The sequence below is a fragment of the Leucoraja erinacea genome, chromosome 29 (genome assembly GCF_028641065.1).
Source record: "Leucoraja erinacea ecotype New England chromosome 29, Leri_hhj_1, whole genome shotgun sequence".
Lineage (NCBI taxonomy): Eukaryota > Metazoa > Chordata > Chondrichthyes > Rajiformes > Rajidae > Leucoraja > Leucoraja erinaceus.
The window spans coordinates 17,575,353-17,596,267 of NC_073405.1; the positions used below are offsets into that span (position 1 = coordinate 17,575,353).

The window sequence follows — 20,915 nt, forward strand, 5'->3', positions numbered from 1 at the left end:
TTATGTGCTTTATGTGGCTATGTGCTTTATGTGGCTATGTGCTTTATGTGGCTATGTGCTTTATGTGGTTAACCCTTTATTTGCTAGCAATAAATTATTTGTTAGCCAGTAATGTGCTTGCAATGAATGATGATTTGTTAACCATTAGTGTGCTTGCAATAAATGATTTGTTAGCCAGTAATGTACATGCAATGAATGATAATTTGTTAACCCTTAATGTGCTTGCAATAAAAGATTTGTTAGCTAGCAATGTGCTTGCAATAAATGATAATTTGTTAACCCGTAATGTGCTTGCAATAAATTATTTGTTAGCCAGTAATGTGCTTGTAATGAATGATGATTTGTTAACCATTAATGTGCTTGCAATAAATGATTTATTAGCCAGTAATGTGCTTGCAATGAATGATGATTTGTTAGCCCTTAATGTGCTTGCAATAAATGATTTGTTAGCCCTTAATGAAATGAAATGAGTTGTTTGGCCTGCCATGTGCTTGAAATTGAAATGGAAATGGAAATGAAATGAAATGAAATGAGTTGTTTGGACTGCCCTGTGCTGTTGCTTTGCCTTGCTTGACCTCACCTGAAATGAAAGCAAATGGATTGTATTGTTGGCAGACCCTACCTGCCCTGTCCTTTTGATTTGCCTTTTCTTTGCTTGAGCTCACCTGAAATTAAAGCAAATGGATTGTATTGTTGGCTGGCCCCACCTGCCCTGTGCTTGACTTGACTTGAAATGGATTGACTTGACATGAAATGGATTGTTGGCCCTGCACTGACTGTGCTTGACTTGACTTGACCCACAACACCCATGCTAGTGCTCCAGAACACCCCCCCCCCGGCCACCAATATTGAAATAGGTGGAGAGGTGGAACATTGCGTTGGGGGACCAGCCCTCCCCTGGGAACCTGGGACCCAATGCGTCCAACTTAGTCTAGTATCAATTATGACACCTTAATGTAGTTGCCAAATTCTAATACTTTAAATCAATATCTATATAATATTAAAACTGTGTGGCTGCTGGCTGGCTGTGTGTGTGTGTGTGTTTCTGCCTGACTTGTGGCTGCCAGCCTTTGATTCGTTGCTACGCCAACGTCAGACCGAGAAACGACGAGTTTTTTTCCATTTCGGTAGAGATTTCACTTTTCATTCCAAGTATCCACTCCTCATTAAATTTCTTCGTGTTTATGTACACATTTTTAATAAAATCCTTCTCCTCCCCCCACTCACTTATTTTGTCGCCTCCTGCTGGCCAGCGACCATAACGGCTGCTGGCGCCCGCATCTCGCCTCAAAGACGCATTTAAAAACAGCCGCACTGGTGATTCCTGAGCCGTTTGAGTTGGAGGACCACGTCTCCCGTGGGGGCTACGGGTAGGGAACGGCTGCGTTGGGGGAGCAGACCCAACGGGTCTGCACTTGGTCTAGTATCTTTTATTTCCTTCGCTCCATAGATGTTGCTGCACCCGCTGAGTTTCTCCAGCATTTTTGTGTACCTTCTTATACTTATGGTGGTGTTTATCCTGTTCCTACAGTTTTCTTCTCTCCCAATGGTTTTACAACTCCCCAGGCAATGTTCATACTCAAGAATATCATCACAGTATATAAGATGAGGGAGGGAGGACGGTTTTAGAACTTAAAACACTGCTCCCTTGGGCCATCTGCCTGGCTTCTGAGAGTCGAAAGAACCCAAGGAAAATTCAAGTACTGACAGCTATAGTGCCCTTTGACCAGCGAGAAACTCACAGTAAAGTTTGATCCTAACCTTGCCAAATGCACTTGTGTGAATCACCGGCCAAAATAAGAAATAAAATCCCAGGCTGATTTTTATTCTTTTTTCCCCCAGAGACATAAATTGGTGGCACTCAGTCTGTACAAATAACCCCATATTTTGAACAGTCCCACCCCACCCATCCTGATCACCTTGTCAATGTTTATTTTATTATTACCCATTATCAATGAACTTTTTGTTGATCATGTGATTGTGTCGAATCAATGAACTGCAGAAGCTGGTTTACAAAAAAAGCCACAAAGGGCTGGAGTAACTCAGTTAAGCAGCATCTCTGGAGAACATGGACAGGTGATATTTCGGGTATAGACACTTCTTCAGACATGTGTGAATTTGACAATTTACCCATGGCCATTTAACCATCCACGGCACATGTATTTGGGATGTGAGAGGAAACTAAAGCACTTGGAGGAAATCACACAGCCATACAGAAAATTGCAAACTCCACACAGATAGTGTCCTAGCTTTGCTAACCTCATCACCGTGCCTCCCAGAACAGTGTTATATAAACATTTGAAGAAAAAAACCCTAAAAAATAGTAAAATAATGGGTTGGTGGTACATGGGATTGCTCTTAGACTTTCTTTCTCTGTTCCTTCTCTTTCATCATTGCATTATTTTGTATGGCATGTTGACTTCCAGTATTGCTGGTTGGTGCAGTGATTACCCGTACTGTGTCTGTCTCTGTGAATTAATCAGACTATTTGACTGCAGCAGTGATTACATATGAGAGGTCCTGGTCATGAATGGTTGGAAAAGAATTCTCTAAAATTTATATCCCTTGTTTTAATTCTGTTCTATACCTGATTTCCCCCCCATACACAACATTGCGTCTCGGGATGAAGAGGAATGAGCACTATGCTCCAGCCTCACAGGTAACATCGAGCAGACTGGACAGACAGCTGGTCTTTTAGTTTCATTTTTGTATGTTTGTATAACATCAACATCCATCACGTAATGAACTGTAACTGAAAATTTAAATAATATCTTTATTTTAAATCGTGATGTAAAAGCTTATTACTTGTATTTAGCAGTCTCTGTCGCTATTTCACACATGACGTATGCATCCCGTATAAAGTAAATACAAACCCTAATATTCAATGAAATAATATTCAATAACTAATATTCAAACCATGCAATGTCCAGCTCTACAGAGTGAAGTTGACAAGAGTTGTTCCAATCTTAATGGGAGCTGTAGTGCTAACCGTGATTCGATGCGTTGGAATTGGGATTGCTACTTCCAGTTGGTATGACACTGATATAATCTTACATTTTGACATGTCGCTGATAAACATTGGTTTAGGGAGCTGTAAGGATCCAAGAATTTTCGTGCTCTGTTTAGGCGGTGCCTCAATTACTGCTTCCATCTTCCTCAGATCGCTTTTCTCAATTAACTCCCGATAGTGGTCACAAAAGGCCTCCTGAACAAATGCTTTGTACTTGATCTCAGCAGCAATGGCGTACGTTATTAGCCGGAGGTGTCTTCCTGTTTGGTTGCTTATTTCAGTTGTGATAATGATGTCATCACCTGGGACGAATCCTCTCTTGCCCACCGAGACATTTATGTTAATCCCTGGCGACTTCCAGCACCAGTATGAGATGACTTTCTCAACTGAAAATAACATAGGAAGCTGGAGATAAGGGGTAAAAATGGCATATGTGTTGTAAAATAGAATGACAATGCTTCAAATGTGAAACGGGAACAGAAACACACATCATCCAGCATCTGTGAAGGAGCCAACACTTGAGACAGGGTCAGGTTTGGGGAGGCGGTGACGCTCATGTGAGGCATTGCATTGACAATGAGTAATTGGGCCAAATTACACCATTCTGCTGTGCACTCAATATCATTATAAAATGTATCAGTAATTCTTACAACATTAGATTGTCTGGATGGAAGGTGATTGGGGCATATCATGATGGGGGTGCAAAGTATACTTCACCCACAGACCAAATCAGAAGGGTTGTTACAATCCACTCCTGTTTCTATTTTCTTGCATGTTCTCTTCATAAATGCTGAATGGGGTGTATTGGTCCAAAGTTTATACCACTAGAGAGGCAAGTAGAAAGCACAGATTGATTGTCTACTGAGGGAGCTTCGCACGGTTGGAGCTGCTGTCTTTCAGATTAAACTTTAAACCACATATCCCTCTGACCCATTGTGTGGCCATAAACAATCCCATGGCTTTATTTTTGCAGTAGAACTGTTAAGTTCTCCAGATGTTGTGATCAATATTTACTCCTGGTCTGAGAAACTGATTATCTTGTCATTTACCAAATTGTGTTTATCATCAGCTGTCCTTATACACTTGTCTGCTCATTTGCGACCGTGACTAATTTTCAAAAGTATTTTGTTGGCTATAAAAAACTCTGGGTTGTTCTAAACTGCTAAATAAATGCAAAACTTTCTCTTTGCTATAATATTTCTGGATTCAAGTTACTGTTAACCTCAAATCTATTTCGATCTCATCATTCCAAAAGTCTTGCTTGTAATTATGTGCATTTCTGGGGTCTAGTTGGCATATGGGGCATGTTGGCATAAAATCAGGATTGGATTGAGATTAGTTTGAATAATAATTTAATTTTCTGTTTCTATTTCCTAATGATAGTTTTTTATTCAAGTGTATAATTTTATAGGTACTGGGGGGTTGATAGGCTACCTGTAATTGATCCAGTATGATTTTAAGCAGGCTGGATATGAAAAAGTGAAATTATTGCCTCAAATAAAATGACAGAGTTACTGTTATTTCCCTGAAGCATGAATGCTGGGAAGGTGCAAGTCTGATCCCTTGTTAGACCTTCATTGGCCAAGGTGAGCTGGAGCGGTAGTGGGAATCCCACTAATGGGATCCTTGGCACGGATGATCAAAAAAATGTCACATCTCTGTTGAGCATCACTGTCTTCGAGTCATAAGGAAATACAGCACAGAAACAGTCCCTTCGGCCCACTGAGTCCACATTCACCATGAAACATATTTTTACACCAATTCTACCCTTACCAATTATATTTTTTCCACATTCCCATCAATTCAAATAACCTGCCAACCTGCATGTTTTTGTGATGTGGGAGAACGGGAGTGGGGGGCTGGGGGTGGGAACCCATCCAGTCACAGGGAGAATGCTCAAACTCCATACAACCCATGCTGGTGATCATGAATGAACCCTGGCTTCGGCTGCTGGAGCTGTGAAGCAGAAACTCTACTCGCTGCGCCACCGTGCGCCCCATGACTCACTGTCTTGTGATTCATACATTCATTTTTATAGTTGAATATCCTGCCAATGTTCACTGTCTATTTTGCCACATGAAGAACTGTCATTAGGGTCTATTTGAAACACATCTCCACTAAACCCACTCTTTGCAACCCGGACACACAATGCGTCTTCAATTCATTGATAGCAAAGTTTGGAATCAGGTGTCGTGTTTGTCTACACCTTGCTGAGGCGCCAACAACTTTTTACTATGTAATAGAATTGGACAGAAGTAGGTACCTTATTACTGGGGTCAATGTTAAGGTTGTATGCTTCCTGTACTTTCAAATCTTTTTCCACCTGCGCAATGGTTCCTATGGTGGCTGTGCATAGTGCTCGGACATAGTAACGGATCTTGCCATGTTTGCCAGTAAAGGTGGATGGAAGAGAATTGTCTAGTTTATAGCTGAATTGGAAGTCATGTGTGCCTTCTCGAAGGACCTGTTCCAATCCTTCCGCATCATAATCTGTGGAAAGGAAGAACAGCGATGTGTTTAAATTGTGCTATCATAAGGAACTCTATATACTTTCAGTGAATCAACTTTGAAGTGTAATCACTGCCGTAAATTTGGTGGCAACTTTGCACATAGTAAGATCCCACAGAAAGCAGTATGGATACATATCTATCTATCATAATGATTTTGATTGAAGGATAAATATTAGCCATGACCAGCACAATGAATACACGTCCGACATCTTGTAGGAAAGGTTTAATCTGCAATCAACTGAAACTTCCAGAAGGTCACTTAACCTCGGTCACGAGGCACAGGTACATTTGCCAGGTTCTGCTTTTGGCCTCAAGGGGCACTGGTATTTACATTACATATTACATTACATATATATCACAGCCAATACATTTAGGAGATCATATATACTCTCCTTTGAACGAGTACCCAGGGACCTACTACACTTATTAAGATACAGCCAGTTTTTAACATTAAAAATGACACATCCTTCAATGTTACCGATGACATTATGCTCATGCTCCTAAATTCCTGAACCTAGTGTTTTTTCGAAGATGAGATTATTACCATTAATAGCCACAGATATGGGATAGTATGATTTACTTGTGATTTTTGAATGTTACAAACAGCAAATACTTATGACAAATACAGTCAGGAGCTGACATACTTTAGCAGTATTTTAATTGAGAAATCTAGGCGAAACACCCAGGTCAAAGAGAAGAACACAGCCAAGAATGAATATCACACAATCTTGTCCAGCACGTCAGATAATCTTCCACTTTTTATTCAGTCCTTGTTTAGTGTTATAGATCTTAGCTAGACAAGTCCAGTGCAAACTATCCCACTGACCTCTTAGCCCCTTAAGAGTTCCACAAGAGTACATGGAATTACACCAATGGAAACTGGTCACTCAACTCATATGGTTGACTGGATATATTATAAACGGAGATGCATACATTTCTGAAACATTGAATAATTGTGAATTATGGAGAATTGGCAAAGAAGTGGAGTTGAGATCTTGGGCAGATCAGCTGTGATCATGTTAGATAATAAGCGAGTCTAGAGGGGCCAGGCGATTACGTATGCTCCTATTTTCACGTGTACTTATGATGTTCTTGTATGTACCACAAGACATTTCTCTTTGTCAAAATTTATTTTTTAACCAGCCTAATAAGCATATACATCCATTCCTTTCTTCCTGGAGTATTTAAGCAGCTCCCTCAAAAAGAAGTTTTCTTTTCTTTCCTTGAGCAAGAGAGGATATCAGCATTTCAAAGGAAAATAGTTAAGATTCAAGAATTCTGGCGTTTGAGGGTTGTAGAGAAAAGGAAGCGAGTGGTAACAAGCGTGCATGTAAGAGAAAAGAATGCACAAGGATATAACATAAAATGCATGGTGCTTAGGAAGTTGAAGAAAAGTTAGCTCGGAGGAGTTCTGTAACACAGTAGACACAAGAACCTGCTGATGCTGGGAAGAATCCTTGCCCCTTGTGTCATTGCACCCATATTTCCTCCCACCAGCTTCACATTTCACTTCTCTTTTCTCCTTTATCTGAAACCCTCTTGACTCCTTTTCACCACTAACCTCTGTCACTTACTTCATCTGTATCTACCTTTCATTTTCAGGCTTTGTCCCACTTCCACCTCTTTTTTCCAGTTTTCTCCCCCTTGCTCCTTGGGGCGACACAGTGGCACTGCGGTAAAATCGCTGCCTTACAGTGCTGGAGACCCGGGTTCGATCCTGACTGTAGGGGCTGTCCGCAGAACGGACAGAGTTTGTACATTCTCCCTGTATTCGTGTACGACCTGTTTCAGCGCTGTTGTTCTAGACTAAAAAAACAATCAATCTGAAGAAGTTTTCCAACCTGAAAAGTTGTCTGCCCATCTCCTCCTCAGATGATGCCTGATCCGCTAATTTCCTCCAGTGTTACAAAGCTAATTTTCCTCAGTTTACCGTTACAAAGCTAATTTTGCTTTGTAACACCATAGAACATTTGATAAAGTAGATAGGGAAAAATGTGTTCAATTGGAAGAGAATCTAGAGATGGAAGGGAGCACCTTTCAAATGAACGTTTTCCTTTATCATATACAGAGTCATAGAGCACAGAAAGAGGCCCTTTGGCCAACTTGTTCATGCCAACCCAAAGGTCCATCTAAGTTAGTCTCATATCCCTCCAAATGTTTCCTATTATGTTTCTGTCCAAATGTCTTTCAAAGAAAGCTAATGGCATGTAGGCCTTCATAACAAGAGGAGTTGAGTATTGGAGCAAAGAGGTCCTTCTGCAGTTGTACAGGGCCCTAGTGAGACCACACCTGGAGTATTGTGTGCAGTTTTGGTCTCCAAATTTGAAGAAGGGCATTCTTGCTATTGAGGGAGTACAGCATAGGTTCACAAGGTTAATTCCCAGAATGGTGGGACAGACATATGTTAATAGAATGGAGCGGCTGGGCTTGTATACTCTGGAATTTAGAAGGATGAGAGGCAATCTTATTGAAACATATAAGATTATTAAGGGACTGGACACGCTAGAGGCAGGAAACATGTTCCTGATGTTGGGGGAGTCCAGAACCAGGAGCCACAGTTTAAGAATAAGGGCTAGGCAATTTAGAACGGAGATGAGGAAAAACCTTTTCACCCAGAGTTGTGAATCTGTGGAATTCTCTGCCTCAGAAGGAGGCCAATTCTCTGGATGCTTTCAAGAGAGAGTTAGATAGAGCTCTTAAAGATAGTGGAGTCAGAGGATATGGTAAGAAGGCAGGAATGGTGTACTGATTGTGGATGATCACAGTGAATGGTGGTGCTGGCTCGACGGGCCGAATGGCCTACTCCTGCACCTATTGGCTATTGTCTAAATGTTGTTATGATGCCTACATCAACCACTTCCTTTGGTAACTTGTTCCATATACATCACACCCTCTGAGTGAAAAGCTTGCCCCCAGGTTCCTATTAAATCTTTCCCCAATCATCTTAAACCTAAGCCCTTTAGTTCTTGGTTCCCTAATCCACGGGAAAAACTGTGTACATTCAACCTAATGGAAGGTATTGGAGCATAGTTCAGTGTTCGATATAATATAAAATAATAACCCTGCATATCAATGGAGAAGTCATGCTGTTGCATTATGGGTCAATGTAACAGTTTCAATTTTCAGTTTTATTATCCTCTCTTGAAGATTGCTAGGAATAGTTCCGCAGGCATCGGCAAACTGAAGTGCCTGAACGCAAAGGGTCACTCTTCGAACTTTAATAATCAGTGCCAGCAGGCAAATATACTATAGAGACAACCATAGCCCAAGAAGGTCAAAGGTTCAAAGATTTCTTTATTAGTCACATACACCTAGGTGTAGTGAAATGCTTGTTGCCAATGCAGCACATAAAAAAAATACAAACATGACAATAATAAAGAACTTTAACATAAAAAATATCTCCCCACAATGGTTTCCATTATGAGGGAAGGCACTAAGTCCAGTCCGATCCCCATGTCCACCCATAGTCGGGCCTATTGAGGCCTCCGCAGTCGCCGCTACGGGGCCCGATGTTCCAAGCCGGTCTCGCCGGGTGATGGTGCTCCGGCGTCGGGAGAATCCTCTCAGCGGCATGGGACACCTGCAACGGCCGCCTCCTTACTCGAGACCGCGGCTTTTGAAGCCGACAGGCCGGGCTGGATGGAGCTCAACCACTGGTGATCTCAGCAAGAGATCCCGCCGCCCGCAGCTGGCCGCTGCACAGACCCGCAGTTCCGTGATGTTTTACTCGGCGGTCTTCAGCTCACCGGAGCTCCAGCGCAGCGACCCGGGCAAGGCAACGCCCGCTCTGCTCCGCGATAGCGCTCCAGTGCTGTGCCGCTGCCGAAGCCGAGGTTCTGGGCGGTCCCCTCAGGAAACGCCGCTCCAGGCCCGCTGGTAGGCTACGAGGACGGGTCGATGGTGCAGCCCGGAGAAAAGCTGCTTCTCCGACCAGGTAGGGACCCTGAAAGATAGTTTCCCCCCCCCCCCTCCACCCTTCCCACATTAAAAAAGACTAGAACTCCAGAACAAAAACACTTTAACTAACTAAAAATAAAAAAAAGAGATGAAAAAACGGACAGCTGCAGGCTGGGCAGCCATACCATACAGGACGGCGCCCCCTGTATGTTGTTGAAGGTGTTGTTGAACAGAATGAATAGACTGTTATGGACAGTGGTAGATGAAGATTTCCTTATGGCTTTCAATTGGGAGCTGGCATATATTTGAAAAACATATTCTCAAGGCAGTGATCTCCTTGCATAAAAATAATGTCTGGACACACATTACAGCCTTCAGGATTCAATATTGAATTCTCCAACATTCCATCTCCTTCTTTCTGCTTGTATTGCATAACTGAAAACCCAAACAAAGATTATGGATCTACTTTTATTTATGATCCTCAGTTTAACACATGACTAAAATTGGAACCAATTAGCAGTTTATTTGATTTTCCATGATAGCTGAAACCTTTCATTTCTAGTAAGTCTTTTCTGCAACTTCACTGAAGCTGCTTTAACCTTTTTATAACATGGAGAACAGACTGTGTATGATGCTCCGTGTAGTATAATATTTCCAACATTTGCATCTGTTTAATTTCAGTGCATATATTTATGACATTAATCTGCACGGCTACTTCAGTGACCTATGAAACTGTAACTCCAGATTCCTCGATGATTTTCTATTTCATTTATGTGTTTATTATCCAAACCACCTCCCCCTCACAAAACACACACCCTCTTGTGTGCTGGGGAAATTTAGAAAATCTGGAATTAAGGGTAGTCAGAGCGACTGTACATAGAGTAGACAGTCAAAATAAAATTGTTTTATTAATGCTGTTCAGGGAAAATCCAGTATGTTGTATGGCACTCCTGAACTATCAATGTGGTTGACTCCTCTGCCTTCTCATTTCAGGAAAATTAGAGAGGAACAAAAGATGCTGGCATCAGCATTGATGCTCATAGCTCATCAATCAATGCATTTTGATGGCACCTTCAGTGACCTCAGATATCCCACCATGCTTTACAACAAATTAAGTACTTTTGATGTGTGCTCACCATTTTAATGAATGGTCAGAAACACGGTAGCCCATTTACATTTTTTTCAAGGTCTCACAAAGCAATGTAATAATAAGAAATAATTAATTTTATTTGTGCTGCTGGGTAGGTCACAAGGGAGAAATCCTTTTTTTCCTTAGACAGGGATTTGAGATGTTTTATATATGTTCCAGGTAGCAGAATTGTACCCCAATGTGTAAGTTTTTTTAAAACAATAGGACACCAAATTAACCTGCAAGAACCAAAACAGATCTCTATTTTGGTTGTTGCACACATCATATTTTTGAAATGGTGTATACTTTACATAACAAAGAATATATCCCATACTTATTTATAGTTAGCTTTAATATAATCAGCCCGCATTTATTCTGTTCTGGATTGTTATTTTTGTCTCGTCAGCATGTTCTCCAAATTATTGAATTTGGAAATATACTACAAATCTCAGTGCTATCACCATTTAATAAATATTATGCTTCCAGTTTTACAGTTAAGAGCATCAAAGGCACCAGCATGCTATGAGTTGTCAAGATGCTCCAAATTGATTTATAGAGTGAAGTAACTTGTTCTCTACAATTAAACTCAACTTTGTACCTGCTCCCCACAATGTGACGGTGTGATGAATATAATCTTCTTTATTACTGCAGTGGATTTTCCTGTTGTATTCTAGACTCGCATCGGATTCCCCAATCCACTCCACAAATCCTTTGCCTGATATCTTCAGTTTCACCGAATAAAGGTACAAAGGATCATTCAACTCCAAGATTACTCTCCCATTGACTGTGTCACCGGCCATATAAATTATATCTTTAAATATCAGTTCCAATTTTGTGACTTTTGGTATGGGGACAAGCATAGAAACTGTTCCCATGACAGGGCTGGGACTTGAAACAAGTGCTCCAGGTGTTTGCTTGAGTCACCTGAGAAGCAGTTTACGAACTCCTCTGAGGGTCAAGGCTCAGTATGATTATGATGTCACGAATGGAATGACAAATGACCCCACAGCATCAATAGCTGAGAGCTCTTTTGTTACATAAATACTTGTCAGATATTGCAAGTTGTTCCTCCTGCCATTATAAGACATGATTTGTTACAGTAGATTTCATTTATTTATTAACTTTTAAACTGCATCTCCTCAGGTAAACAATCACCTAACAGGCAGAGACCCAGGTTCGATCCCGACCTCAGGCGCTATCTGTGTGGAGTTTGCATGAGTTTTCTCTGTGTCAATGTGGGTTTCCTTTGGGTGCTCTGATTTCCTCCCACATCCCAAAATCGTGTGCGTTTCATATGTTCTAGGAGTTGAATTAAGCCATTCGACCCATCAAGTCTACTCTTTCCCTCTCGACCATATGCTCCTGCCTTCTCTCCTTAACCATTACGAATATTTGTAGGTTAATTGGCCTTAGTGTGTAGGAAGTGGATGTGAAAGTGAAATAACATAGAAGCGTGAAAGGGTGATTGATGGTTGACATGCACATGGTGGGCAAAAGGGCCTGTTTCCATGCTGTATCTTTCAATCAATCAATGTATCAATTTACAGTACCCTCTTTGTAAATTGATGCTGATATTGACAAAAATATATATTTTTTCATATTGTGGTAAGTAAGCACAGTTCTGTGTTGAAATGTATTAGAGGAATATGAAATAACTGAGTAGCAACAGGCCAACTCAGTCCTGTGAAATATTTTTTTGCATTGGCATATTTCTTGGCCTTAGAGTAATACAGCCAGATTAAGTATTTTTTTAAAATGCAGTCAATATCATAATGCAGGGAATGCAAAAGCCAGTTGTGGAAACTAAGCTCTCATAAGTTGGTGTAATTATGACCAGATAAAGTGTTTAAGAAGGAACTGCAGATGCTGGGAAATCGAAGGTAGACAAAAGTGCTGGAGAAACTCAGCGGGTGCAGCAGCATCTATGGAGCAAAGGAAATAGGCGAAGTTTCGGGCCGAAAAGTCTAAAGAAGGGTTTCAGCCCGAATCGTTGCCTATTTCCTTCACTCCATAGATGCTGCTGCACCCGCTGAGTTTCTCCAGCACTTTTGACTACCTATGTCCAGATAAAATTGCTTGAGATATTTGTTGGCTGGTTACTGGGCGGTCAATTTAGATTGTGTGCAAAAATCACTGAGGCATTTAAGAGCTTTGAAAAGGCAAGAGGGCAGTGCACTAACATGCATTGTGATATAATCCTTAAATAACAGAGGAGATTATTCTTCTGAATGAGTTAGTTTTGAGATTCGGTTTTAAAGTGATCGGAAAGAATGGTGTCACAAGACATGAATTGGACATGGGAGACCACTATAGATTTAGGAATATCCCAAAATGTTATCTCATGCCAGCTCCAGGGTCCATTCCACAAGTGTAATTTATAGGCATTACAACTAGTTGTGGTGCTGCCTGAGGAGCCATATTTAGCACCTTGCATCAATACAAGTACTCTCATATACAATAAATATTCAACAGACAAAAAGGCTTGATCACAAACTTCAAATCAAATTGATCAAAATCAATAAAGGTCCGCCAACACAGCAGATGTCACATGACTTTTAAACTTTATTTCCATGGATAAATGAAGTCTCCAGTGGAGGTGAGGTGCAGGGGCTTTGTAGCCAGTTCCACCGCAAGGCTCCTGAGGGAAGTATGAGTCAAAGGGCAGGCACAAAGGAGGGCAATAAAAGAACTTGCCAATGCCGCTGAACGGAGCAGTCGCTGGCTGTGGCTGAAGAGGAAAGATGCTGTCTGGGCTGCCACGTGACCATCCAGAGGCTAACAATAAGACACACACCCAGGTCTGATCAACCTGCGGTGGGCCTGCCTCGACTGAGGGTGTCTTGTGATAAAAGGCCGAAACACCCAGTGACGTTGAGGTACACAACTGAAGATGTGTCTGATTGTTAGCAAATTCACCTAGTGGTCATACCAAGAATGTCAATTGTAGTGAATTTTAGGGATTGTAACATCCAGTCCTACTAATCAATCTAAGTAGGCAAAGACCTAGAAATTTGACTGTATTGTCCTGTTTATTTCATAATATATGAAAACTACAATTTTTCTGCACATTTCCCATCACTCCCCAAATGTGACCATCTGTCAATCACCTCCACCCCTCACCTGTATCCACCTATCACTTGCAAGGCTTTGCTTCACCCCACCTCACTTTTCCACCATTCTCCCCCCTACTCCAACTGTTGGAAGAAATACCCTGACCTGAAACGTTATCTATCCATTACCGCCACAGAAGCTGTCTGACCAGTTGAGCTCCTCTAGCACTTTGTCTTTTGCTGCATAACTTCACATCTCACTGTTGCTGCCCATTTCTCCAGTTTTCTAAGCTCTCGTTAAGTTTGTTAAATCTGCTAGAGCATAGTACATTAATAAGATTCATGACATCCGCAATCTTTCTAATTATGCCACATCTCCATCTTCAGGCCTTAAATATATATCAAGCAACCAAGGATTCAATACTGAATATGCAAGAGACTGCAGATGCTGGAACATATGGAGCAAGAATGCTAATTAGGATTCAGTAATACCTGTTTCTTTAAATCTCTTGACTATCCTCCCACCCACACTGCCATCATCTCTTTAATCCCATGCGCTTTAATTCTTGTTAGAAGCCGTAAATCCATATACTGCACATCAAAGACAGACACGAAAAGCTGGAGCAACACAGTGGTTCAGACAGCATCACTGGAGAAAAAGAATAGGTGACATTTCGGGTTGAGACCCTTCTTCAGACCCTTCAGTCTCACCTGAAACGTCACATATTCCTTTTCAACCAGAGATGCTGTCTGACCCATTGAATTACTCCAGCTTTTTGTGTTTATCTTCGGTTTAAACCAGCATCTGCAGTTCCTTCCTACTATACTCATCTTGTACACTGCCCTCAAAGTCACTTGCTATTACCTTATGATCTAACACAATTAATTTTCTAATTGCAGTTTCATTCAATTGCTCTTTGTTGGCAGTTTAGACTCTCTTCAAAATGTCAGTTAATTTTGTCTTTCTTTATTATCTTAAAAAAGATCTCTGCCACTGTTTTTAACCGGACTTGCCTGCAGATGTCAGACTTGTACCTTCCCTTCTTTAAATCTGAGTGGAAATTAACAACTCTCCAGTCCCCTTTCACCACACCCACAATTAAACAGAATTGGTAGAGCAGGGGCAAATTCCACCCTTACCTGGAATCGGACTCTGTGACTTTTCTATTTTAGAATCTTACTGGGAAGAAGGAAGAAGGGACTCTGGCCTTCTTAGAGTTGGGGAAAGCGTGCGGGGATTGCATCTGAAAATATTTTGCAGGTCTTGAAGCCATCTGTCCAAAGGGAATCAGAGTTAACATTGAAAGTTGGCGATCTTTCGTCATATTTGTCTACAGCAAAACCCAGTAAATTGCTAAGTTAATATTTCTGCTCGGTTGCAATGAAGCCGAGGATTTGTTGGTGTGTGGCCTTACCTTGGAAGTTTAAAATAATAAGCGGATCTCCCTTTAGAATATTGTCTCCTGCCATTACAGTATCTGTTTTGGGTTTCAGTAAAGCTAACAGCTTTTTGATCTGTGTGGGGACTCAGCAGAGCTGTCGTGTGCTGGTCTACACCTCTCAGTCATGCGATCATTATTCTTTCACAGTGTCTGTTGAGACTTGGCAGTGCAGTTACCCTGCTGCTGTTGATACATGTTGGGGCTCACCACAATCTCTATCCTTCTGCTGCACATGTCTGATGCATGCTGCTTCCTCCCGACAGCCATTCATTTTGCCTGTTTTGTGAGATTTGTTTTTCTGGCACTGCTCAAACCCAGAACAGATATAATAAATCTGCAAATGAAAACATTCACTGTTGAGGAATGTGTGGGTTAAGTGACCGCAGACAGAAAACGGGGTTGAGTTTCCTGTTTCCTATTAGTTTAGTGGAAATATTTGTTTAATCGGGGTGTGTGGGTGTCTTCCCCAAAATAAACCTTTTTGGATCTCAACAGATTGGTTAATGTTACTTGCTCATGAACTGAACACCATTATAAAAGGTAATGACTATAAAACCTTTTCATATCCCTCTTTTCTAACTAGGTACAGGAGGGAAAGCACCCCATTCGATCTGGGCAATGAATAACAAGGTTCATTAATTCCACACATACCTCAATGGTTTACTAGGTTTCAAATTTCTTACCAGAGCTGACAGATTACTTTTTGAAGACAAAATAAACTGCAGATATTCTAATATTGCATATCTGCAGTCTCGAGTCTTCATTTTATTGCTTCACTGTAAATTCTCCTTAATGTATACTCACTGACGTTCTCCTCTCTCAGATGGGAATTCCGTAAGAACCACTCTCACTTCTCCCCCACTGAGATTTGTAGAGCTCTCCTGCTTTTTGACTGTCTTCATTCACCTGCTACTTGCTAGCTCTTGCTCCACCTTGCCCCTCACCTGCTTATACAAGCTACCTCTCCACTCCTCTCCATTGGTCTGAAGGGTCTCGACCGAAGCCTTCATCGTCCATTTCCATTCATAGATGCTTTACTCCTATACTGAAATCCTCCTGTTATGAAGGGCAACATTCCATTAGCTTGCCTGCTGTACCTGCACGCCAACTTTCAGTGACCGGTGTACAAGGACGCCCAGGTTTCGCTGCACCTCCCCCTTACCTAACCTAACCTAATAATCTGCCCCCTTGTTTTTGCTGCCAAAGTGGATAACCTCACATTTATCTATATTATACCGCATCTGCCACGCATCTGCCCACTCACTCAACCTGTCCAGGTCACCCTGCAACCTCCTAACATCCTCTTCACAGCTCACACTGCCACCCAGCTTTGTGTCATCTGCAAACTTGCTAGTGTTGCTCCTAATTCCTTCTTCCAAATCATTAATATATATGGTAAACAATTGCGGCCCCAACACCGAGCCTTGCGGCACTCCGCTCGCCACTGCCTGCCATTCTGAAAAAGGACCTGTTCACTCCTACTCTTTGCTTCCTGTCTGCCAACCAATTTTCTATCCATGTCAACACCCTACCCCCAATACCATGTGCTTTAATTTTAGTCACCAGTCTCCCATGCGGGACCGTATCAAAGGCTTTCTGAAATTCTAGATACACTACATCCACTGGCTCCCTTCATCCATTTTACTTGTCACATCCTCAAAAAATTCCAGAAGATTAGTCAAGCATGATTGCCCTTTCATAAATCCATGTTGTCTTGGACTAATCCTTTTACTGCTATCCAAATGCCTCATTATTACCTCTTTAATAATTGACTCCAGCATCTTTCCTACCACCGAAGTCAGGCTAACTGGTCTGTAATTCCCCGTTTTCTCTCTCGCTCTGGCATGTGTCCAGTACCAGAATTATCAGCTAGTTGTCAATGCATAGGCTTTGTTACCCTACAGTTTTCCATGGTAACTCAAACTCAGTTAGCACTACAACAAAATGAATTTTAGTCAGAATATGGACTGCTTAATTAGCTGTTTCTGTTCAAAAACATAGAACAGCACAACACTGGAACAGGCCCTTCAGCCAATTTTAATCCCCTCTGAACATCATCCATATCCCTCAATTCCCTGCCCATTCACGTGCCTGCCAAAAATGCCTCTTAACTATTGATATAGTTTCTGTTTCCACCACCTTCCCTGGCAGCACATTTCCGACATCTCCATCTCTCTGTGTAAAACACTTGCCTCTAAAATGTCCTTTAAATTTTCCCCTCTCAGATTTAACCAATGTCTCCAGTATTTGATATTTTCATCCAACGAAAAAGGGTCTGACTATCTCTCCTAGTAAATGTATCTAACTATCTATGTACCCATAGTAAATTTACTATCACATAAATATTGTACACCTTTCAGGTTTGCCCTCAGCCTATGATGCTCCAGAGAAAACAATCCAAATGTATCCAAGGTTACACAGAAAGGCTGGAGAAACTCAGCGGGTGCAGCAGCATCTATGGAGCGAAGGAAATAGGCAACGTTTCGGGCCGAAAACCCTTCTTCAGACTGATCGGGGGTGGGGGTGGGTGGGGACAAGAAAGGGGAAAGGAGGAGTAGCCAGAAGGCTGGAGGGTGGGAGGAGACAGCAGGGGAGCTGAGGAAGGGGAGGAGACAGCAAGGACTAACAAAATTGGGAGAATTCGATGTTCATTCCCCCGGGGTGCAGACTCCCCAAACGGAATATGAGGTGCTGTTCCTCCAATTTCCGGTGCTGCTCGCTGTGGCCATGGAGGAGACCCAGGACAGAGAGGTCGGAGGCGGAGTGGGAGGGGGAGTTGAAGTGCTGAGCCACCGGGAGGTCAGCTTGGTTATTGCGGACCGAGCGGAGGTGTTCGGCGAAACGATCGCCCAACCTCCGCTTGGTCTCACCGATATAGATCTGCTGACATCTAGAGCAGCGGACGCAATAGATGAGGTTGGAAGAGATGCAGGTAAACCTCTGTCGCACCTGGAACGATTGCTTGGGTCCTTGAACGGAGTCGAGGGGGGAGGTAAAGGGACAAGTGTTGCATCTCTTGCGGTTGCAAGGGAAAGTACCCGGGGAGGGGGTGGACCGAGAGGGAAGGGAAGAATTGACAAGGGAGTTATGGAGGGAGCGGTCTTTGCGGAAGGCAGATATGGGGGGAGATGGGAAGATGTGGCGAGTGGTGGGGTCACGTTGGAGGTGGCGAAACTGACGGAGGATTATTTTTTGTATGTGACGGCTGGTGGGGTGAAAGGTGAGGACTAGGGGGACTTCCGCAAAGACCGCTCCTTCCATAACTCCCTTGTCAATTCTTCCCTTCCCTCTCGGTCCACCCCCTCCCCGGGCACTTTCCCTTGCAACCGCAAGAGATGCAACACTTGTCCCTTTACCTCCCCCCTCGACTCCGTTCAAGGACCCAAGCAATCGTTCCAGGTGCGACAGAGGTTTACCTGCATCTCTTCCAACCTCATCTATTGCGTCCGCTGCTCTAGATGTCAGCAGATCTATATCAGTGAGACCAAGCGGAGGTTGGGCGATCGTTTCGCCGAACACCTCCGCTCGGTCCGCAATAACCAAGCTGACCTCCCGGTGGCTCAGCACTTCAACTCCCCCTCCCACTCCGCCTCCGACCTCTCTGTCCTGGGTCTCCTCCATGGCCACAGCGAGCAGCACCGGAAATTGGAGGAACAGCACCTCATATTCCGTTTGGGGAGTCTGCACCCCGGGGGCATGAACATCGAATTCTCCCAATTTTGTTAGTCCTTGCTGTCTCCTCCCCTTCCTCAGCTCCCCTGCTGTCTCCTCCCACCCTCCAGCCTTCTGGCTACTCCTCCTTTTCCCTTTCTTGTCCCCACCCACCCCCACCCCCGATCAGTCTGAAGAAGGGTTTCGGCCCGAAACGTTGCCTATTTCCTTCGCTCCATAGATGCTGCTGCACCCGCTGAGTTTCTCCAGCCTTTCTGTGTAACCTTCGATTCTCCAGCATCTGCAGTTCCCTCTTAAACCAAATGTATCCAACCTCTCCTTATCTCTAATCCAGGCTAGATTCCGGTTGACGTTTTCTAATACCTCATCAAATCCTCCACATCCTTCTGTGATGGGTGGCCAGAACTGCACTTAATACTTCGAATATGGCCTCACCAAAGTTTGATACAGTTGCCTGCATCAGTTCATCATCATGGCTTCATCAATGCTTACCCTGCCATGCTCTGAATTGCTGTCATGGATGCAGTTGGAGGTTCTCCCATTCTCACAGTATTATGTATTAAAGTGGAGATGAATGCCTGTTAATACATTCTTGTCTGATTGCAAGGAGTACATACAGAAGCCTGAAGTCAACAAAAATTTGCACCTGCGACACCACTTCTGTAGACTTTTTCCAATTAGAAATAACCGAATAAAGCTACATACATACAGAATCACAATAATAGAACATAAGCATGTGGCCACTAAACTGAATTAATGGATGGTTCCTTAAAGCAGTTTTAATTCAAAGATCGTTGAATGTTGCTCAGCAATGTGAGATTCAGGCGACAGGAATGACCCTGAGTTTCCAGTCGACTGCCATTTTAATTCACCATTCCAATCCCACTGTGATCTCCCTGGCCAAGGCTGCCTACATTGTTACAATGCACTTGAGGAAAAACACTTTTCTTTAGTCTAGGTACATTGCAATCTTCTGGACTTACAATGCCCTCCATAATGTTGGGACAAAGAACAATCATTTATTTATTTGCCTCTGTACTCCACAAGTTTCAGAATCAGAATCAGATTTTATTCGCCAAGTATGTTTTGCAACATACGAGGAATTTCGTATGTTGCAAAATTACAATTTTGAGATTTGTAATAGAAAAAATCTCATGTGGTTAAAGTGCACATTGTCAGATTGGTAAATTCTTGAATGGCCAAGTCAATCACTCGATCTGAACCCAATTGAGCATGCCTTTTATATGCTGAAGAGAAAACCGAAGGGGACGAGTCCCCAAAACAAGCATAAGATAAAGGTGGCTGCAATACAGGCCTGGCAGAGCATCACCAGAGAAGTCACCCAGCAACTGGTGATGTCCATGAATCACAGACTTCAAGCAGTCATTGCATGCAAAGGATATGCAACAAAATACTAAACATAACTACTTTCTTTTACATTACATTGCTGTGTCCCAAACATTATGGTGCCCTGAAATGGGGGGACTATGTATAAACGCTGCTGTAATTTTTACATGGTGATACCAAAATGTATAAAAAATGGCCTTTATTAAAATCTGACAAAGTGCACTTTAACCACGTGAATTTTTTCTATTCCAAATCTCAAATTGTGGAGTCCAGAGGCAAATAAATAAATTATGGGTCTTTGTCCCAAACATTATGCGGGGCACTGTAATATCTAATTCTCTAATTTTGGATAACATGCTCTTTCTTCTTGTCTATGTAAGAACACTTTCCATCTGCCATCCTACCATTAGATACAGCATGGAAACAGGCCCTTCGGTCCACCGAGTCCGCACCGACCAACGATCCCCGCACATTAACACAATCCTACACACACACAAGGGACAATTTACATTTGTGCCAAGCCAATTAACTTACAAATCTTTACATCTTTGGAGTTTGGGAGGAAACCGAAGATTGGTCACGGGGAGAACGTACAAACTCCATACAGATAGCACCACATAATTGGGATCGACCCCGGGTCCCTGGTGCTTCAAGAGCTGTAAGGCAGCAACTCTACAGCTGCGCTACTGTGCCGCCCATCTGAAGGGTCCTTCATCTGAAAGGTTGACTATTAGTCTTCCCATTGTTGCTGTCTGACGTGCTGAAGATATCCACCATTTTTTATTTTCATTTTTTATCATGATGGTCCATTTTTCTTATCATACCCAAGTAAGTCTATCTTGGTGGACAGGCCTTATT

The 20,915-nt window shown here is 42.5% G+C and overlaps 1 protein-coding gene across 1 annotated transcript; it reads right to left on the bottom strand.

Moving 5' to 3' along the window:
• Positions 1-2,348: 2,348 nt before the first annotated feature.
• LOC129711272 (arrestin domain-containing protein 5-like) lies at positions 2,349-11,461 on the bottom strand. Its single transcript, XM_055658795.1, has 3 exons — positions 11,145-11,461; positions 5,274-5,500; positions 2,349-3,415 (listed from the first exon to the last, which is right to left on the bottom strand). Exons 1-3 carry the CDS (start codon positions 11,419-11,421, stop codon positions 2,933-2,935), a joined length of 987 nt encoding a protein of 328 aa, XP_055514770.1. The 5' UTR covers positions 11,422-11,461; the 3' UTR covers positions 2,349-2,932.
• Positions 11,462-20,915: the final 9,454 nt, after the last annotated feature.